Source organism: Mytilus galloprovincialis, chromosome 2 (genome assembly GCF_965363235.1).
Source record: "Mytilus galloprovincialis chromosome 2, xbMytGall1.hap1.1, whole genome shotgun sequence".
Classification (NCBI taxonomy): Eukaryota; Metazoa; Mollusca; class Bivalvia; order Mytilida; family Mytilidae; genus Mytilus; species Mytilus galloprovincialis.
Genome location: NC_134839.1, coordinates 57,570,881 through 57,592,058, shown reverse-complemented (window position 1 = coordinate 57,592,058; position 21,178 = coordinate 57,570,881). Strand labels below are relative to the sequence as shown.

The following is a 21,178-nucleotide window of genomic DNA, read 5'->3' as shown; positions in this document are numbered from 1 at the left end:
TAAATCATACAGCTTAATGTACCAGTAAACTAGTATACATGATAACTGACTGTGAATACTCGTACACATGTGAATATCATCAGGGGTGGATCCAGCCATTTAAAAAGGGGGGTTCCCAACCCAGGATAAAGGGGGGTTCCAACTATATGTCAACCATTCAAATGCATTGATCGTGCAAAAAAAAAGGGCGGTTCCAACCCCCCAGAATCCCCCCTTTAGATCCATCACTGATCATATGGGCAGAGGTTATTACATTAATTGCCAAGTTTTGTCTAGGTGAACCCTGGAGCAAGGTAATTTATTCAATGCACAAATAAGGTATCACTTGGGAACCATTAATAAAATAGTTCATATTTGCATACTAAACATTTTCAAGAACTTTAATTCCTATATATATTTTTAAGCATCGAGAAGGATAAAATAATGAGTTGAAGCATTTTTATGTTGACAGAAATGCAAATGCAATAGAAAAATAATAATTCTTAATGTAGTGGTCAATCATGATAAAATAATGAGTTGAAGTATGTTTATGTTGACAGAAGTGCAAATGCAATAGAAGAATAATAATTCTTAATGTAGTGGTCAATCAGTGACTTCAAGTTTCCCAGAAATATTTCAGAGGCACCAAAAATAACTATATGAGTTACCAATGAATTTATTAGCATCATGATATTTTAGAATTTTCTATATTTAAAGAGTCAGTGACTTTATTCTTTACATCTACTGAAGACTGGCCATTGTCTGGTGTATTTACATTTAGTTTAACATTAACTGAATCTAATGCATCTATAGCCCACTGAGGAAAGTCTTTGTTTGGAAACTGCTGGATAAAGAATGCCTTTATAAACTGTGGAAAATTGTCTTCTTTTATACTATCATGGACAGACTTCATTAAATTCAACTGGAAAAGACAAGTTATAATTAGTTGTTTTACAAAATATAAATAAAAGAAGATATGTGTGGCATATGTAATAAATGAGATCAAATGATTCAAACAATCAAAAGATTATTTATGTACATTCAATGATAGTACATATATATATACATTTTCACTATACACCAATCTCCAGTTGTGTTTTATGAATGAGTTTCATCCGTTTATGTGGCGTCAATTGGTGTAAACAAAGTTATTGAACAATTGGTTCTTACCGTGACGTTAAAACATTTGCATTTTGACATATGAAATTTTTGAGACAGTGCACAAATTTTGAAGGTCGTCTATATGCTTTTAACAAATTTGGTTTGCTAACTTAAATATTGACTAAATCAAAGGGTTATGGAGCTGGAAACAGCATTTGACGTATATCTTACAGAAGAAGAAAATGTCAAAATTTAGTTAGTTTCACTTAAACTGTTTCCATACGAAATACCTGGCATCTTGAACCAGTCCGGTAATGCTATATCTTAATCACATGTAAAGAAACATGACTTGATGCAGATTGACAAATACAGTAAGGTTTACCAATATGATACTCCGATTAAATTAACAAAAGTATTTTTATATTTTAACAAGCAAGAGAGCCCCTATTTATTCTTTTATAACAGCAAAATTTAATTTGTACAACATAAAATTATTGGTGTTGGTAAACTTTAAACGGGTAATAAGATGGATTGAGATTAGCTGATAGAGGGCACAGAATTTCTTGAATCACTGCGTTTGTAAATGAAGTCTGTCAGTGTTACGTAACCTTTAGTGGATCAAAATTTCTAAGTAAAAGGGTTAACTATTAAACTTCTTTTCAATATTTTGTTTGCGGAATGCTTAATCAAATAAAATGTATTTTCTATACAAAAGTCAAGCAAACACCTACTTTTACACGATCTTCAAAGAACTGTAGAATGAAAACTGTGTGCACTCTATTTCACATAAACAAAATGTCATTTACACGATGACCATAAAAGCAAATGCTTTTAAAAAGGAAATTAATGATAATCAATTTTTATGTTTCAATATATTTTAGCACTGCAGTTATCTCATTATTATCACATTTAAGTAGTTGTAAAAGTACTATGTCTAAAAGGAGGATATATGATAAGGCCATTAGATCCTTAACATGCTAGAATAGTAACATTCTTCTAAACCTTTCAAAATTATGAATTTTATTTTTAAATAAATAGGTTCAAATAATCTGAGTGACTTAGTGCAGAAATGTCACTAGTGATGTCAATAAAATAAAAATGATCACCTGAAAATTTTGTATGTCCTTGGAACTTTTTTTAATCTATTTTCATCAGGAATGCTCAAACCAAATCATTTAAAAGCAAGGGATGTATAAATATGTAGAAATGTTACATGCTATTTGACAAAAAGGAACCTTAAGCCTAAGCAAACTTTGCCTGAGGGAGTTGGAATCTTATTTCTAAGTAAATTAATTTATCAACAAGATGGGTTAGAAAAATATGTAATAAACCATAACATTACCAAAGCACTGTCTTTCATTTTTTAAAATTCTGAACAAGAAAATAAAATTGTTTAAGTAGAAATTTTCTATTAACTTGTATGCAGACTTTGGTAAAACCAGGAAATAAATTATCAATGAAAATACAATTGATTCTTTATTCATATTTGTATCCCTGAAAATAAGAGAACTACCATTTAACTTTAAGGGGCAGGGGGGTTATAGAATTTTCCTAAAAAAAATAATTTACTCCCCGATTCAATGAAAAAAATTTATGGAGGTCAAGTATATGAAAAATTTTTTTAATTCTGAATCCAAATTTTCCACATACCTAATAGTGTTAAAATTTGAAAAAACAAATTATTTAAAAAATCTATCTAAAAAAAATTGCTTTACACAAAAAAGTAGAGGCTCTAAAGAGCCTGTGTCGCTCACCTTGGTCTATGTGAATATTAAACAAAGGACACAGTTGGATTCATGACAAAATTGTGTTTTGGTGATGGTGATGTGTTTGTAGATCTTACTTTACTAAACATTCTTGCTGCTTACAATTATCTCTAGTATCTATAATGAACTTCTATGTGAATATTAAACAAAGGACACAGATGGATTCATGACAAAATTGTGTTTTGGTGATGGTGATGTGTTTGTAGATCTTACTTTACTAAACATTCTTGCTGTTTACAATTATCTCTAGTATCTGTAATGAACTTGGCCCAGTAGTTTCAGTGGAAGATGTGAAAATTTACAAATTTTATGAAAATTGTTAATAATTGACTATAAAGGGCAATAACTCATAAGGGGGTCAACTGACCATTTTGGTCATGTTGACTTATTTGTAAATCTTACTTTGCTGAACATTATTGCAGTTTACAGTTTATCTCTATCTATAATAATATTCAAGATAATAACCAAAAACAGCAAAATTTCCATAAAATTACCAATTCAGGGGCAGAAACCCAACAACAGGTTGTCCGATTCATCTGAAAATTTCAGAGCAGGTAGATCTTGACCTGATAAACAATTTTATCCCATGTCAGATTTGCTCTAAATGCTTTGGTATTTGAGTTATAAGCAAAAAAATGTATTTTACCCCTATGTTATATTTTTAGCCATGGCGGCCATCTTGGTTGGTTGGCCGAGTCATTGGACACGTTTTTTAAACTAGATACCCCAATGATGATTATGGCCATGTATGGTTTAATTTGGCCAAGCAGTTTCAAAGAAGAAGATTTTTCTAAAAGATTACTAAGATTTACGAAAAATGGTTAAAAATTAAACATAAAGGGCAATAACTCCTAAAGGGGTCAACTGACCATTTCGGTCATGTTGACTTATTTGTAAATCTTACTTTGTTGAACATTATTGCATTTTACAGTTTATTTCTATCTATAATAATATTCAAGATAATAACCAAAAACAGCAAAATTTCCTTAAAATTACCAATTCAGGGGCAGCAACCCAACAACGGGTTGTTCGATTCATCTGAAAATTTCAGGGCAGATAGAACTTGACCTGATAAACAATTTTATCCCTGTCAGATTTGCTCTAAATGCTTTGGGTTTTGAGTTATAAGCCAAAAACTGCATTTTACCCCTATGTTCTATTTTTAGCCATGGTGGCCATCTTGGTTGTTTGGCCAGGTCACCGGACACATTTTTTAAACTAGATACCCTAATGATGATTGTGGTCAAGTTTGGTTTAATTTGGCCAAGTAGTTGCAGAGGAGAAGATTTTTGTAAAAGTTAACAGACAACGACGACGACGGACATAAAGTGATGAGAAAAGCTCACTTGGCCCTTCAGGCCAGATGAGCTAAAAATTCTGAATCAAACAAAAAACCTTAACACCCCCTTGAAGTTTAATAGTAGCTTCCTAACTGAATACACATTATACAATACCTGATATGCAACATTATGCACTGACAACAGATGACACGCCACAGTTTCATTGGTGACTATAGTGTGAAGATATGCTCTTGTGTAATTTTTACATGTGGAACATTTACATTTATCATCAATAGGACGAAAATCAGATGAAAAGATTTTTGACTTCAGATTCAACTGACCACTGGGCACCAAAGCTGTTCCAAATCTCTGAAATGAAAATAAACTTTAAATTTTGTGTCAGCCAGTATAGTCAACCTTACATGAATAGCTGCCACAGATTATACAGTCCTGATGAAGGTTTTTATAATTAATATAACTATATGTCACAGTTCAATTTATCTTAGGTTGTTCAAAGAAGATACTATTTGTTAGAAACCATTTTTTTTAAGTTTTTGTGGGAACTGGTAAAGGAAAATCACAACTTTTAAAAAAAAATACTCAAATGAAAAACAATTCTTTATTAGTTTTGCTAAGAACAAAAGATGAAACCACAAAATCAGATAACCTTAAAAAATAAACAAATTATTCTATTTCCGAAAAAAAAAAATGGATACCTATAAAAACAAACAAATCATAAGTATTTAGGTAAACTTAATCATGTTCAAATGTTTTAATATTTAAATAGGTGAAAACACTTTTTGAAATCCTTTGTTATCATACAACTGCAGACCATAAATGACTGCATTTAACTGTGTCCTTTTGGGGTGTTGATGAAATTATCATTTATGACAAATTAATTGAGGAACACAATTTATAAGTTTATTCCTTTTATCACTTTAAAGGCAAATGACCATTTATATTGACAGTTGCAGCACAATATAAAATGTTATACAGTCCATTCAAATGTCACTTTTATCTATTTCCTTTTAAGGACTGTTTTAAGAATGATAAATATATGATTGTTTTCAGAATTCCATTAATAACAAATTTCTCCATTTTAATCATGTGGGAAGATGTTCATCAAGTTTTAACAGTTATTCCAATAAAACACAGTTTGTTCTCTAGTGATAATATAAATATGTGTAATGATTTTTTTATTTTGTATGTATATCTAAATTAAGAAACCTACAGCTGTCCTTGTTGGAAAAACACAATCAAACATGTCACATCCTAGAGCTGCACAAACAACCAGGTCTACAGCAAATCTGAAAAAACACAATCAAACATGTCACATCCTAGAGCTGCACTAACAACCATGTCTACAGCAAATCTGAAAAACAAAATCAAACTTGTCACATCCTAGAGCTGCTCTACAGCAAATTTGAAAAACACTATCAAACAAGTCACATCATCAAGCTTAACAAACAACCAGGTCTACAGCAAATCTGAAAAAACACAATCAAACATGTCCCATCCTAGAGCTGCAAAAACAATTGAGGTCTACAGCAAATCTGAAAAAACACAATCAAACATGTCCCATCCTAGAGCTGCAAAAACAATTGAGGTCTACAGCAAATCTGAAAAAACACAATCAAACATGTCCCATCCTAGAGCTGCAAAAACAATTGAGGTCTACAGCAAATCTGAAAAAACACAATCAAACATGTCCCATCCTAGAGCTGCAAAAACAATTGAGGTCTACAGCAAATCTGAAAAACAAAATCAAACTTGTCACATCCTAGAGCTGCTCTACAGCAAATTTGAAAAACACTATCAAACAAGTCACATCATCAAGCTTAACAAACAACCAGGTCTACAGCAAATCTGAAAAAACACAATCAAACATGTCCCATCCTAGAGCTGCAAAAACAATTGAGGTCTACAGCAAATCTGAAAAAACACAATCAAACATGTCCCATCCTAGAGCTGCAAAAACAATTGAGGTCTACAGCAAATCTGAACCAGGTGCTCCGCAGGGCGCAGCTTTATACGACCGCAGAGGTCGAACCCTGAACAGTTGGGGCAAGTATGGACAAAACATTCAAGCATGATACAGCTCTGAATTTGGATTGTGATCAAATTTTTGACATTACATGGGTTTTTTTTACACAAAACAAATGCCAAGATTTTACAAATCAATTAAAGATTTCTTCTTCAAACTTTTTAAATCTAAAATTAAATAGTTGACACAGCATAGGTTTCTGACACAGAATGAATGTGGTCTAATGAACTTAAAAGGTTTTTTTTGCCTTTGAGCAAATCACTATGCTGTTGAATATTAATCCTCTCAAAAAAATGTTTGAAGAAATTTTCTTTTTATTTATGAAATCTGAAATGAGAAAAATTTAACCCCCCCCCCCTTTTTTTTCACATCCCCGTTTCCCTTTTTCAAAACTGATATCAATTCAAATTTCTAATGGAGTTTGCAACAATAACTACTCATTTAAATACATCATAAAATATTAAGATGTAAAAAAACTGCTTGTTATCACTGAATGGTAAAGATTATTTAAATTTATCAGTTGGTAGTAAAAAGTGTATATACATTGTATATTGTATATAACAAAGATTTAAGTTGATTCTGGACAAAGAAAGATAACTCCAATTAAAAAAAATTCTTGCTATTGCACAAATAGGATATTTCTTGCTTACTATTCTGGACAAAGAAAGATAACTCTAATTAAAAAAAAATTTGCTATTTCACAATATTGTGCAACTAGATATTTCTTGCCATTGCACAATACTGTGCGATTGAAAAGACTTGCTATTGCACAATACTTAATATAATAATTTTAGATCCTGATTTGGACCAACTTGAAAACTGGGCCCATAATCAAAAATCTAAGTACATGTTTAGATTCAGCATATCAAAGAGGCCCAAGAATTCAATTTTTGTTAAAATCAAACTTAGTTTAATTTTGGACCCTTTGGACTTTAATGTAGAATTTGAAATTTGAAAACAGGACCAAAAATGAAGAATCTACATACACAGTTAGATTTGGCATATCAAAGAACCCCAAGGATTCAATTTTTGATGAAATCAAACAAAGTTTAATTTTGGACCCTTTGGACCTTAATGTAGACCAATTTGAAAACTGGACCAAAAAAACTTCAATAATCAAGAATCTAAGTACATTTTTAGATTCAACATATCAAAGAACCCAACCGATTCATTTTTTGTCAAAATCAAACTAAGTTTAATTTTGGACCCTTTGGACCTTAATGTAGACCAATTTGAAAACGGGACCAAAAGTTGAGAATCTACATATACAGTTAGATTCGGCATATCAAAGAACCCCAATTATTCAATTTTGATGAAATCAAACAAAGTTTAATTTTGGACCCTTTGGGCCCCTTTTTCCTAAACTGTTGGGACCAAAACTCCCAAAATCAATACCAACCTTCCTTTTATGGTCATAAGCCTTGTGTTTAAATTTCATAGATTTGTATTTACTTATACTAACATTATAGTGCGAAAACCAAGAAAAATGCTTATTTGGGTCCCTTTTTGGCCCCTAATTCCTAATCTGTTGGGTCCTAAACTCCCAAAATAAATATCAACCTTCCTTTTGTGGTCATAAACATTGTGTTTAAATTTCATAGATTTCCATTTACTTAACCTAAGGTTATTGTGCAAAAACCAAGAAAAATGCTTATTTGGGCCCTTTATTGGCCCCTTATTCCTAAACTATTGAAACCAAAACTCCCAAAATCAATCCCAATCTTTCTTTTGTGGTCATAAACCTTGTGTCAAAATTTCATAGATTTCTATTAACTTAAACTAAAGTTATGGTGCGAAAACCAAGAAAATGCTTATTTGGGCCCTTTTTGGCCCCTTATTCCTAAAATGTTGGGACCAAAACTCCCAAAATCAATACCAACCTTCCTTTTATGGTCATAAACCTTGTGTTAAAATTTCATAGATTTCTATTCACTTTTACTAAAGTTAGAGTGCGAAAACTAAAAGTATTCGGACGCCGGACGACGACGACGACGACGACGACGACGACGACGACGACGACGACGCAGACGCCAACGTGATAGCAATATACGACGAAAATTTTTTCAAAATTTGCGGTCGTATAAAAACAAAATCAAACATGTCCCATCCTAAAGCTGCACAATACAACCAGCAAAGCAGAAATAGGTAATACAGTGTTAAACTTGAAGTAATATGACACTTTCTTATCAGACAAAATAGTTGTCTATGTTGCATAAATCCATGTTATTTTGGACTCCTTGGCAATCATACCACATCTCCATATTTAATATGGCAGGCATGATTGTTATAAACTTAATGACCAATTCCCATGTATTTTGGTCTCTGGTACTATCAGGCCTTGCACTACACCATCTGCCCCATTATTCATAATAAATGTCAAAAATTTAAAAAAAACATTACAAGATGTACTTGTTCACTTTATGACACTACCACTATAAGTCTTATGTAAACAGGATTTTTGTAAGCATTGTTATGCAATTGTATTACTTGGTAAACAATAATAATATTAAACTTGATACCAAATTTTAGGTTTCTCTGATGCATAGTTCCTGAGAAAAATGTGAAGAAAATTTCATACACAGTCATTAAGCATAAAAATATATAAGTATTTGAAATAAAACATAAAGCTGAGCAATGGATGAGACAATGTATCTAACAGTATAATATGCTTTTTTGAAGCTTGAAATTAAATTTCATAAAAGTCTGAGTTAAACTTCTGAAAAAAATGCAATGCTTATTTCATGAGACAGATGGATGGATTGAGATAAACAAATTATGCCAGTTGTTATCTATTTGCTTGATGTGTTTGAGCTTTTGATTTTGCCATTTGATTAGGGACTTTCCGTTTAGAATTTTACTGGGAGTTTGGTATTTTTGTTATTCTACTTTTTACCCCTACATCTCTTTCAACCTTACCCTACTCCCATCAAGTATCTTGGTTTATCATCAGGTAAAATGTCTGTAGACAGTGAAACCATTCTCCAAAAATCTTGTTTTTCTTCGCCACCACTCAATCCTCCTATTGCATAACCATTTACATCTCTTTTTATTAATTCTAAAACAGACATACAGAAGAAAATATTGAATTCAAAGCTTTGCAAGTGCTATACGCAGGTCAATCTGGCTTTAAGATTCAAGCATGTCAATTATTTCGGCCACGAGCTTCACTGAAGAGACATTGATTGTTGAAATGGGCATCTGGTGCAGAAAAATTGTTCTGTTTATGTTTATTATTACATTAGTATGGTTAAAAGGAGATGTGGGGTAAATGTCACGGGACAACAACCTAACAACAAAAATAACCAAAAGAGGGTAATATACAGATTTAAGTCATTTCTTTTTTAAATTTTTATTTATACAGTTGTTGAAAGATTTCTGTTTAATAGTTTGAGAGGGCTATACAAAGGACTTAATTCAGCTGTATGTTAGTGACAGATAAACTTTTGCAGATAGTAACAATTTCTCATTAGCATTTTGTGGACTGCATAATTGCTATTGAAGCTACGGAAATTCTCTCTCGTATTTTTTTTGTGTGACAATTTTTTTGAAGATTTTATATCATTTACTGTTTTGGCATGCATATTTCTCTCTAAGATTAGTTTCATATCTCTTATTATTTTCTTACTGTGTTTGATGACCCTAGCTGGCCTTCCATGTTTTTGTTTTTTTTAATTGCATTATTCTTATACTATTTTATTGTGTTTGATACAAAATGTAGACATTTTCCATATCTAAACAAACATTATAAACACATTTTTCAAGATACCTCATAACAAAATATTGCAATAATTATTAATTTAATTATTGAATGATTTCATATAACAAAAGGACAACAATGAACTATGATTCACTGAAATGTCTTGAGATTGGTCAACTGTAACAAAACTGTAAGATTACTTTATGTCCCCATTGTGACATTAAAGAGGTTACACATATATAGTTAAGTGAAAGTACTAAGTTTCATTGTCTAATAAAAGACCTATGGTCTGTCTGTATGCTGAAAAAGTATATTCACATGTTAGGTCAGTAGATGCCCTTGGAAAGACTGAAGTATTCTGAGCCTGCAATGTCTTTTGGAGAAGAAAAGGACTGCTTTGAAACTTCATACAGGCATCTGTTGTTAAAGACATGAGATAATCCTAGTGTGGATGATAGAAACGATCCATTGAATTAAAATATTGATAATCATAATGTGTTTCTAGGTTACTGGCAACACACTTTTCACAGATGGGCTAAGAATCATTTTACAAGTGACAATTCATCCAGCATGATCACAATGTTTAATAAGCTTACATTTACACAGAAAAATGAGATCAACTCAAAATTCAAAACAATTTTGAATTCTTGACTGTAAAAATTCTTCATGAATCAGGTGATGAAAGCTTTTTCAATGTTTTTTTTTCTCGATCTACTCTAGTGTTTGCCAAAAAAAAAATTAAAATCCAAGATTGAATCAACTGATTATTTCTGCCATTATTTTTATTTTGCACATAAATTTTGCTTTTAACATTTTCTTTACCTCCTACTGCATTCATAAAAACATAAAAAGGTAAAGAGAAAAAGACATTTTCGGATATGCTGACTTACTATTGCTCATTTATACATGTAAATGTTTAAATTTTGCCTAATCAGCTATGACAGTTTCTCTCTATCTGCATGATCTGCTAAGTTTTGACATATAACATGAATTTGAAAAGATCGACAGTTTCTGCCATTTTTTTAGATTTTATTTTGCACATCAATTTTACTAACAGTTTTTCTTTATCTCCTACTCACTCAGCTTCCATTACATACAAAAATAAATAAAAATCATCAGTTTAGACAATAACAGTTATGCTGACTTACTCATGCTCATGCTACTTGTAAATGTTTTTATTTTTGCCTTTCAGCTTTGACAGTTTCTCTCTTATCTGCTACAGTTTTGACAAAAAAATACATATTCAAAAAAAATCCAGGAAGGTGTCAACTTACAGTTTCTGCTATTACTTAAAGTTTTCATTTTGCAAAACACTTTTACTCTTAACAGTTTTGTTTAACCTCCTACTGCATTCATACCAATACAAAAATAGGTAAAAAAAATCCTCTCTTAAGGTGGTACCCAACACTTTAACTAAAATTAATTTGGCTCGTTTAATTTTCTTAAAATTTTTACAATGTATTTACTTTGACCCTTTTACAAAAATATAAGAATTTCAAAAAATTTGAACCAACCGTTTTATCAGAAAAATTACACTGGTTATATAGCAGTTTGACAAACACTTATTTTGATCATTGAGAAGCTTAATATTCCCTTAACAACACAACGTAATTAAAACGTTTAGCTGATTTTACAGAGTTATCTCCCTGTAGTGTTAGGTACCACCTTAAATCAAAAACAACAATATCAGTCATGCTGAATTACTTTTAAATGTTTTTATTTGCTTATCAGCTTTAACAGTTTCTCTCTATCTGCTAAAGTTTTGACATAAAACACAAATACTGGTGATGGCCATCATTCAAGGTCAACTCTTTCAAGGATGTGACTAACAACTTATTGTCAATCTTATTTCACTGATCATTTTTGTTATTTACAGATTCTTGTATTCACCTGCCGTTTTCACAAAAAATACCCTAAAAAAATTGTCATTCAAGTGTTATAACTCCAATATGAGGTAAACGTATGATTTTGAAAATGATGACATATTCTTAGATCGTATTTTGTTGTCATGTAGTTTCTGACTTTCAAATAAAATCACAATAACATAATTCAATAGCAGTAAGTCATATCAGCAGTCTACCAATAATTTCAGTAATGTTGACTTATTTCTATATCTTGTTTTGCTGATCACTTTTGGCGTTTTAATCATCTATCTATAATTGTTTTCAATATAAAAGCTTGAAATGTGAAAAAATTGGTTAAAGTTATCATTAAAGGGCAATAACTCAAATGAAGAGTTGTCAGAATCTTTAGGTCAAAATGGACAGTAGGTAGATCTTGACATTCTATTAAATCAGTTCTGCCTGTCAAATTTTCTCTCCCTAAATTTTCTCAAATTTTCAGGATTATAGGCTAATACTGTGGATTCATTAATTTTGATGGATATCAATTTTCCTGGATTGATGACAAAGTGTCTTTGTGGACATAAGACTTTGTGGTTTCTCTTAACAAGTTTAAGCCTATACACAAATTTGAATTTCTTTGAATATTTAAGGTAAGGTTTGCGTACACAGGGAGATAACTCGAATTCAAATAATTGAAAAAAGGAGGGACCCGCCATTTTGAATTGCTTTGATTAACCAATGTTCGAGAACTACAATATTATCGAAAATAAAACAACACCTACCTCAAAATCGCTGTTTTGATGTAGTTTTATCAAAATTTGAATCGTACAAGTAACGTTATGACCTTCAGTTTGTTAGTTTTCATTTATATGACGTCACGTTTAGTCATAACGTCTTTGTGCAAAAACCATTCATGAAGTTTCGCAGAGTTTTATTTTATTTCATAAATGTACATTTTTATGCCCCCGCCGTAGCAAAGGGGGCATTGAGTTATATCCTTGTCTGTTTGTACGTAGATCCGAATGTACGTATCATAGTGTATGTCCGTTTTTACAAAATTGGTTTCCATTCTCTAACTTTAGTTTTCCTCAACCAACTGATATAAAACTTATGCACAATGCTTTTTGCCACAAAAACACAGAATAGATTTGAATTTTGATGTCACTTTTACAGTTCTAGATTTATAAGGGGTCGGACAGGGGATACCTTTCTCCATTCTCCTGTCCCCTTTCTCTTGTCTCCCGCCATAAAACCTAAAAAAAAACTAATGGGAAGCTCATTTCAATAGAAATCAATCTAATATCTTGTGTTTTTATGGCTTGTCCCCGTCTTGTCCTTTCACAAGATAGAAGTGTTGTTTATTCTGCTTCAAGAACTCCGGTAGCTTTTTCACTGACTGTTAAGCTGTCTCTTTAATGGAATTTGTAAGTCTGATGCACGCCGTTTCTGATTTTTTATAGAGTATAAATACAAATTATAGAAATGCAAGATTGAATGAAAAACGGCACATTTTTGTGACACTTTTAGTCAATTTAGTTTTAAAATTTACATAATGCGCCATGTGTTTTACTTATAGGTTGCACTTTGTAAATCACGTGTGATTTGCAAGTCACGCCTCTTTTGGGGAGAAATTGAATGTGCATAAAATACTGCTACTGTTTACATAGTTGTTGCCATGGATGCAAAGTAATTTTTTTTTAATTAAGACTTGATTGGAGAATTAAATGGATATAAATAAAAATGTCTATTTATTTAACTTATTTTTCAGGAGGACTGGAAGACATTTGGGTGTTGAGTCAAATTTAATGGAAAAATTCAGTGCGAACCTGCAATGTTTATAAATGGAGGGCAGTAAAACTTGAAAATATGCCGCACAGCTATATGTTTTTATTAGTGCAAAAAAAAGTAGTGCATGTCTCCTTTCCTGGGAAATATAACATTCTCCTCAAAACTTCCTGAATGAAGAGTGACTGCATATGCAATTTAGGCAGTTCCTATGGAAAACTGCATTGCTGGTTTTACACAAGTGCAACCTATAGAGGATGCATATATATATTCTCAGATATTTTTATTGCATAATTTTTAAGAATGACAAAATGTTGAACTTGGTCTTTTCAAATGTGTAGTTTGCAAGGTTTGTCCGCAAATACGCACACAAACCACACGTTTACATCATTTGAAATATATTTTATTTTATCAATCGCTTTTTCAACTGACGGAGTGTTCTAATAGTAATTTTTTGTGGATGCATTAAGACACAACTATTGTTTTGTTTCATCCTGAACATGCCTGAAGTATTTGCCACTGGACATTTTACAACCTCTAATCAAACAAACTTCTATGCATATCAGTAAACTTTGAATCAATTTATCTAAAAACGAGGATGGTAATATGTGTCTCTACACATGCACGGACTCACTATAAAATCCGGAAAATTGTTAGTTTTTAGTTTTTCTCCGTATATAAGAGATCATGACGCTCAGGGTATTTTTATGAGGTCGTTTTCTGAATTTTGCATTTCTGTTCTCCAACTTTAGTTTGCTTTTACCAAATGTTATAAAATTTATACGTAATGCTTTATAATGTTTTATGTTTATGTAAGAGGGGGTATCGTCAGTGTCCCATGGACACATTACCCATTTATTCCAAGCTATAACGTATTATTTCTTTTTGTAATGCATTATAATCAGAATAACATTACTGTGGTTGAAGAGTAGCCACAACCAATTTTGATTTGACGGTCGCAAATTTCCATTTTACTGTCTCCCCTACGCGTGGACAGTAAAACTGCATTTGCGAACATCAAATCGCCAATTGACGGTGGGGATTCCTCAACTACAGTTCCGTTACTCCTGTGAACTTCATTGGACTGATTTTAATTTTTTGAAAGTATGTGGAAGATTTTCATATTATAGGTCTACATAACTGCATTTCTTATCTTAAATATCAACAATACATATACGGCTGGTCATTTGTATTCCGAGGCCATCGTCTGTTTCGCCTTTCATCATGTATAGGAGCATGTAGTTTGTTTGTTTGGTCAAAGACCCTAAATCTGAACATCATGTGTAACAATTGGACAAATCATACCAGTAATCTATCTTCTCCTGCAAGGCTTTCCCCTGCTTAGTCATAAATATTTGATCATATTTGAATAACATTTGTTGATGTCTAGATTTAAATGAATGAAATAAACACGGCTGCTGTAAATGACTTTACTATAGTCAAAACTGATGTCTTTTCATCCAATTGCTGCATACAAACAATTTATCAAACATGGGGCAATGAAGCAATTTTCATTACTTTTAATGGCAATTTGAATGCTTTTCTAAGATTTAAAATATTACAGTTTGAAGCACTGAAAGAAGATAAGTGTTTCCTTCAAAATCAGAGTCTTGTACATGTATTAATACACAAGTATGACCAAAGTTAAACACCTCCCTTTCCAACTGATAGTTGTGGGCATAAAAGTTAAGGGACGACATCAAAAGTTTAATGTTGGATAAAAAAAAAACTTAATTCACATAATTTGTTCACTGACCCTCCCCGTCCCCTCTTAACTTAATTTGGGAAAATTGATTAACCGATATGGATATATGTAAAATCGATGTCAAATTAACAAAGCTTGCAGCAACTTTTATCCCCCCACCCCAAAACTATTTCAATTAAGTTTTTTATCCTACATTGATCTTTTGATGTCATTCCTTAGTTAATCACTGTTTTCTCTCATTGATTATGGTCAATCCCAAAGTGTTACAAGACAAAATGATTCTTTGTAAAAAGATGCTATTAAAGATGACTTTCTTCTTTGCTGATCAACAAAAAAATATTTTTGTGTTTTACAGAAATGACAAGATGAACACTTATAACGGCCATTTCCGTAAAAACGAGTTCGGAGACATACCAATTTTATTAGCTCATTATAATGCAAATAGTTAATTCCTTAAGTTCAGTTTTTTACAAAAACGGTGGATCCGGAAAAGGGATATTTTTGGCTTTTTGTTGCCATGGCAACGGTTTTTTTTTAACCCAAAAATTAAAAATTCTTGTTTTTAGGAACTTTTTTATGATATTTTTAATTAAAATTTATTATAAATGAATGGACCACAATTATTTATACATGTTTTATTTAGTTTTATTTTTTTATAGTCACTCGCATACATTATTATTTCAGAAGAATTCAAATACAATTTTCCCTGAAAATCGTCAAAAATTGGAATTTTGAGCTTTTCACCTGAAAAAACGGGACGGGCGATGTTCGATTTTTTTTCATTAAATGACTGGATACTCCTCCCTGAACAAAATGATGTATCATATTGGTATAATATCACTAAGAAAAAAATCCAAGTTTCATGCAAACCTTACTTTAAATTTAAGGTTTACCTATACACAAGAAATGCAAGAAAATTGGTATTCCATGAAAAATTGATTAATCCACAGTACAGATATGTTACCACTGTGTTTTATTTTTAGCCTGATTGGCCATGTAGGTAGGTAGGCTGGATAATTAACAAATTTTTTAAAATAATTACAAAAAGAATGAAAGCTGGACAGACATGAAAATAAACTTGTCTCAATCCATTCAACCAAGCTCCTTCATAGCCTTTACTTATAACATAACCCTAACATTTACCATAAGCACATTTCTTCCGCAGTTCAGGATCTAGTCCACCTTGTACAATTGGGAAAATACTTTGATCATGTGGCCTTTTGTGAGCTTTAATACACCTATCCAGCCATCGTATTGTCCTGAAAGAAAAATTGATCTTTAAAAAAACTTTTCCGTCAATATATCTACACAGAATTTGATTCAAAACATTTTCCCTAGTACACATATGCCCCATCCGCACTATCATTTTCTATGTTCAGTGGACTGTGAAAATGGGGTAAAAACTCTAATTTGGCATAAAATTATAAATTTCATATCATAGGGAACATTTGTGCTAAGTTTCAAGTTGATTGGACTTCAACTTAAACAAATACTACGTCAACCAAAAACTTTAACCTGAAGCGGGACAGACAACGAACAAACAAATGGACGAACAAACACAAAAACAGACAAGAAACATAATGCCCATAAATGAGGCATATAAATAACCCCAATTGTAAATGATAACTATAAAAGAGACTGAAATATTTTCATCTACATGGCAATAGTCCAACTAAAAGAAGTTGAATAACACTGATATTAATATGTTACAGGTATTTTATTGTGCTTCCCACCTTCAACAAATTAAAATACAATGTAGTGTTAAAAAAAACCATCAGTGTGATCAGGTGGCTATTTTTGTTATGTTTTTTAAACACATCTGCCATCAAGAAATAAGCTGTCAAGTCATAATAGTTATAGTAAAAAAAATGTATTTTAAAGCTGTCAATTATTACACTTTGGTGTTTATTTGTTTGAAAAATCACACCTTATTGTTTAATAATCATTTGCAGACAGTATTAGGCATGACCTTTAAGTCCTTAATACACAAATAGACACTCAATCAAAACTTTCTAAATATATGTGTTTTTGCTGATATTTTTAGAAGATATTAGGAGTCAATCAAATGTCAAAGCATTGATTTTCCTTTCCTTCTGACCTTTTCAGTGTGCTGGTGGTTAATAATTGTATGAATTCCTACATGCTATTCCTACACCTACATTATTATCTACAAACAATATCGGTATCAGTAATTAATGTGATGGAATCAATAAATTCTACCTCCACATTGCTTCTTCTAGTCTTTCTCCAGTTGTAGAACTGTGTACAACATCATCAAGTTGCATAATTATATCAGCTCCTGTAAAAAAAGGCTTTAAATGTAAAAAAAATAATTTAAAAATCATTAATTCCAATTACAATTATATCCTAAAGCTTCTATGTCAGATTAAAAAAAACAAGGTTAAATGTATAAAGAAGAAGACAAATATTTAAAGACAGTGGCAAAATGAGAAAGATGTGCTCAAAGGGAGGTAAGTTAACTTTAAAATTTGACAGTAATTTTATATTAAGAATAGTGGAAATTTCAATATTTGAAAATTTAGGAAGATTGCCTTTATCCATCCTCAAAGAATATAGGGCATATTAAGATTAACATGCATCAGTGAAAAAACTATGTGAATTAAGTTTTTTATCCTACATTGAACTTATGATGGTGTCCCTAAGTCAAAACATGTTTAGACTTTCACATGTCCAAATTGGTTTAATGCCAGAGTTACCTTTCTTTTTCATTCACATAAATGTCTAAAACAAGTTGATAGCAGTCAAACTTCATACATAATTGTTGCAACGTTTACTGATTATAAGAATGATAATACTGATTAGAATCAATCATATTTATATGAACAGAAATAAACTACAACCTATAGAGTTTTGTATTTCAATGGACTTCTCAGGAGTGAGCATCATTTTAGATCCATCATGGGGAGATTGAAATTTAACTCCCTCTTCTGTAATCTCAGCTAATTTTAGTAAGGAAACCATTTGGAATCCACCACTGTCCTGTAAAAAGAAGGAAAACTCTTATTGAATAATGACAAGTTGGAAGAATAAGGAAAAAAATCATTTGCAGATCACAAAAAAAATAATATAAATGGTCATTACAGATACATTTAACTACAACTGACATTATTTGAAGTTATTGAATAAAAGACAATTTTGAAAGTAGAAGAAATCTTCAAAAGCTATTGACTACCAATATTGACTATGCATTGCAATATAAAGATACATGTATCAAAACAGAGAAAAATCAAGCACCACTCTTTTTATTTATGTGTTGTCATCAACATCTTAAACCTGCTAAATACTGAAAGTTTAAAAGCCTACAGATGAACTGTTCTATGCAACACAACTAACATACACATTAAAAGAGTTTGAACTAAATCCTATACAAATTTAACTTGTGCATTTTTCTTTATTCATGTACACGATGTATATCATTCCACAACATGTAATAAATGCCAGTGATAAACCAAAACATGTTTCAAGTATGATAATTATATTTTTCCATTTTTATGTTTTATTCAGTAAGTGCATGTTTTATATTAGGAAGCTATCTTCCAGCCATAATCATCATGATCAAGACAAATACATATCAATGTTATATGAATATGAACATTCTTTGTACATATGGAACACTTTGTTCCAGATTTTTGAAGTTCTAAATCACCATGTAACAGTTGACAAGAACACGTGTCATCTCACATAAACAAATGCCCAGTGCTTAGAAAAGTAGTAGCAATTAAACATTTAACCATGTTAACAGTTAGATGTTTGATATAACAATGGAATAGACCAATATCTGGCATGCTAACATCAATACAAATGTACATTCAAAGTATCATGGGATTTTAAACATGAATCATAATGATATGTATTAATGTACATATAGCTTACTGTCAGTAAAGATCTGTTCCAATTCATAAATTTATGAAGACCTCCAGCTTTTTCTAATAGTTCTGGACCCTGAAATAAAAATCGTTCTTTAACTTGTTAAAAGGATAAAATATAATTTTGTAAGAAAAGTGTTTACATACTGGTGAATTAACTGTAAATTATAAATATTTTCATGAAAGAAATGCATTCAAACTTCCACATTTTTCTAATTAATTTTTTTTCCAAGTCTCCCAACAAATGTAAATGCCTGGTTCTGTGCCTGATGTCAAAATTATTTATATAATTTTTACAGGAAATTATTTGGAAAGTAACACTGATCTGCTTACCACACTTAATAAACAAACCAAATACAGTAACTTGAAGCAATGGTAAGGCCAAATAGATAGAATGTGTGGTTCCAGTTACATCAACTTAAATTTGAAATCTGGGGGCATGCTTTGGTTATTAGCATTGTGTATGAGATTCATAAAATTTGGATAGGTGAGGGCAAACTTTGGGGAGGTTGCGGAAACAAAAAAAATGCAATTTTTGGTTTAATAAAGGGCATTACTCTCACACAGAAAATGACTCACTACCCAAATTTCTGTCTGCTATTATCATGATTATAGGTTCTTTGCATTATCATAATTACATGTATGTATGAGTTTCATAACATTAAGATAAGCCTGATGAGTAAAACGTACATTTTTTTAAGTCATAATGCTGAAACAGAAAAATTGCAATTTTCCCTGCATTAAAAAGGGGCATACCACTAGTCCAAAAAAATATGACGTCTGGCAAGGCTATTTTAATTTTTTCTGGGACGCCTTCCTACGACGTCATAACACTGAAGCCATTTTTTACGTCTGGAGTTTGAGAGCAAATTTTGGGGGGAACTTTGAGACCTAATTTTGACATAAAATTTTCCTTGCAGGTTTAAAATTTTTATGTAGTTACAAAGTCCTACCTTTTTTGTGCTTATCGATGTAAAATATTTCCAGAAATATCCAGAAGAAATGGTAAAATAAGATTGTTATTGTAAATATCAAGTTGCCATTCTTAATTATGAGATTATGAAAGAATGTAAATAATTTTCCAATCTAAAAATACTTTTTGTATATATACATTGTATATATTTTTTTTAAATCATTTCATTAACATTTCTTATCATTTTTTATAGCTTTCAGAAATAAAACTAAATAGGAAGAAGTGAGAGAATAGTTGACATGTAATTATGTGTCACTGTCAGACCATGCAGTCATGCTTTGTTGATTTTTATTACTTTTACCTGCAATCAACGTGTCATAAAATCCTCCAAGATGAGAGTAATTACTTGGTGTTTTTTGGGAGGAAAATCTGTGTTTCACAGTGTGACACTGTGTTACACCATAATCAGTGTTGGGAGTATGAGATTACATCCTCTCTGTGTGTGTACCACTAGAATGGTACTAGGTAATTAATCACTACCCAAATTAGAACTCAATCTGCATAAGGGGTCCCAAGTTCCAAACCTTCGTATTGCTGTCAGATTTGGAAGCTTATCATGCTGTTCACTGACAAATACATACACTCAAACATTCTTACAGGGATAAGGGCTTCGCAGTCTTTATTTTTGTGTATAATTTGTTTTGTAGGACTTGTCCCCTCTTTCATAATTTAATGTCTTTCATGTCTTTATTAATATCCCTCATGTTTAAACTCTTTAAATGATTCTCGATCAACCAATCACTATTCAAGATTTTGATTGGTTTCAAATTAATGTTGTATCATTCAACATAGTAAACATCTTACAGGTCTATTACCAAGATGGTAAGTATTTCCTAACATGATTTTACAGTCTAGCTCCTCTAATTGTTCAGGTAATAGACCCTTCAGCGTTCCTTGTGTACCAACTGGCATAAAAACAGGAGTTTCTACAATAGAATGGGGAAGTGTCATATGACATGCTCGGGCTTTTGTTGTTGAACATTCTGCTAAGATTTTCAGTGAGAGTGCATGTGCTTTGGAAGTCATGTTTGTTTCTAATTTGATTCCAACCAATCAAAATTCATTTCTCAATCAAGCCCTACTTTCGTTTTGCTTTTAACCAATCAATTGCATTCTT

At 31.5% G+C, this 21,178-nt stretch overlaps 1 protein-coding gene across 1 annotated transcript; it reads right to left on the bottom strand.

Annotated features, from left to right (window-relative positions):
* Positions 1-639: 639 nt before the first annotated feature.
* Positions 640-21,111, bottom strand: LOC143063936 (queuine tRNA-ribosyltransferase catalytic subunit 1-like). Its single transcript, XM_076236390.1, has 9 exons — positions 20,866-21,111; positions 19,096-19,164; positions 18,063-18,201; positions 17,422-17,500; positions 16,345-16,460; positions 9,087-9,225; positions 5,358-5,433; positions 4,301-4,495; positions 640-901 (listed from the first exon to the last, which is right to left on the bottom strand). Exons 1-9 carry the CDS (start codon positions 21,085-21,087, stop codon positions 665-667), a joined length of 1,272 nt encoding a protein of 423 aa, XP_076092505.1. The 5' UTR covers positions 21,088-21,111; the 3' UTR covers positions 640-664.
* Positions 21,112-21,178: the final 67 nt, after the last annotated feature.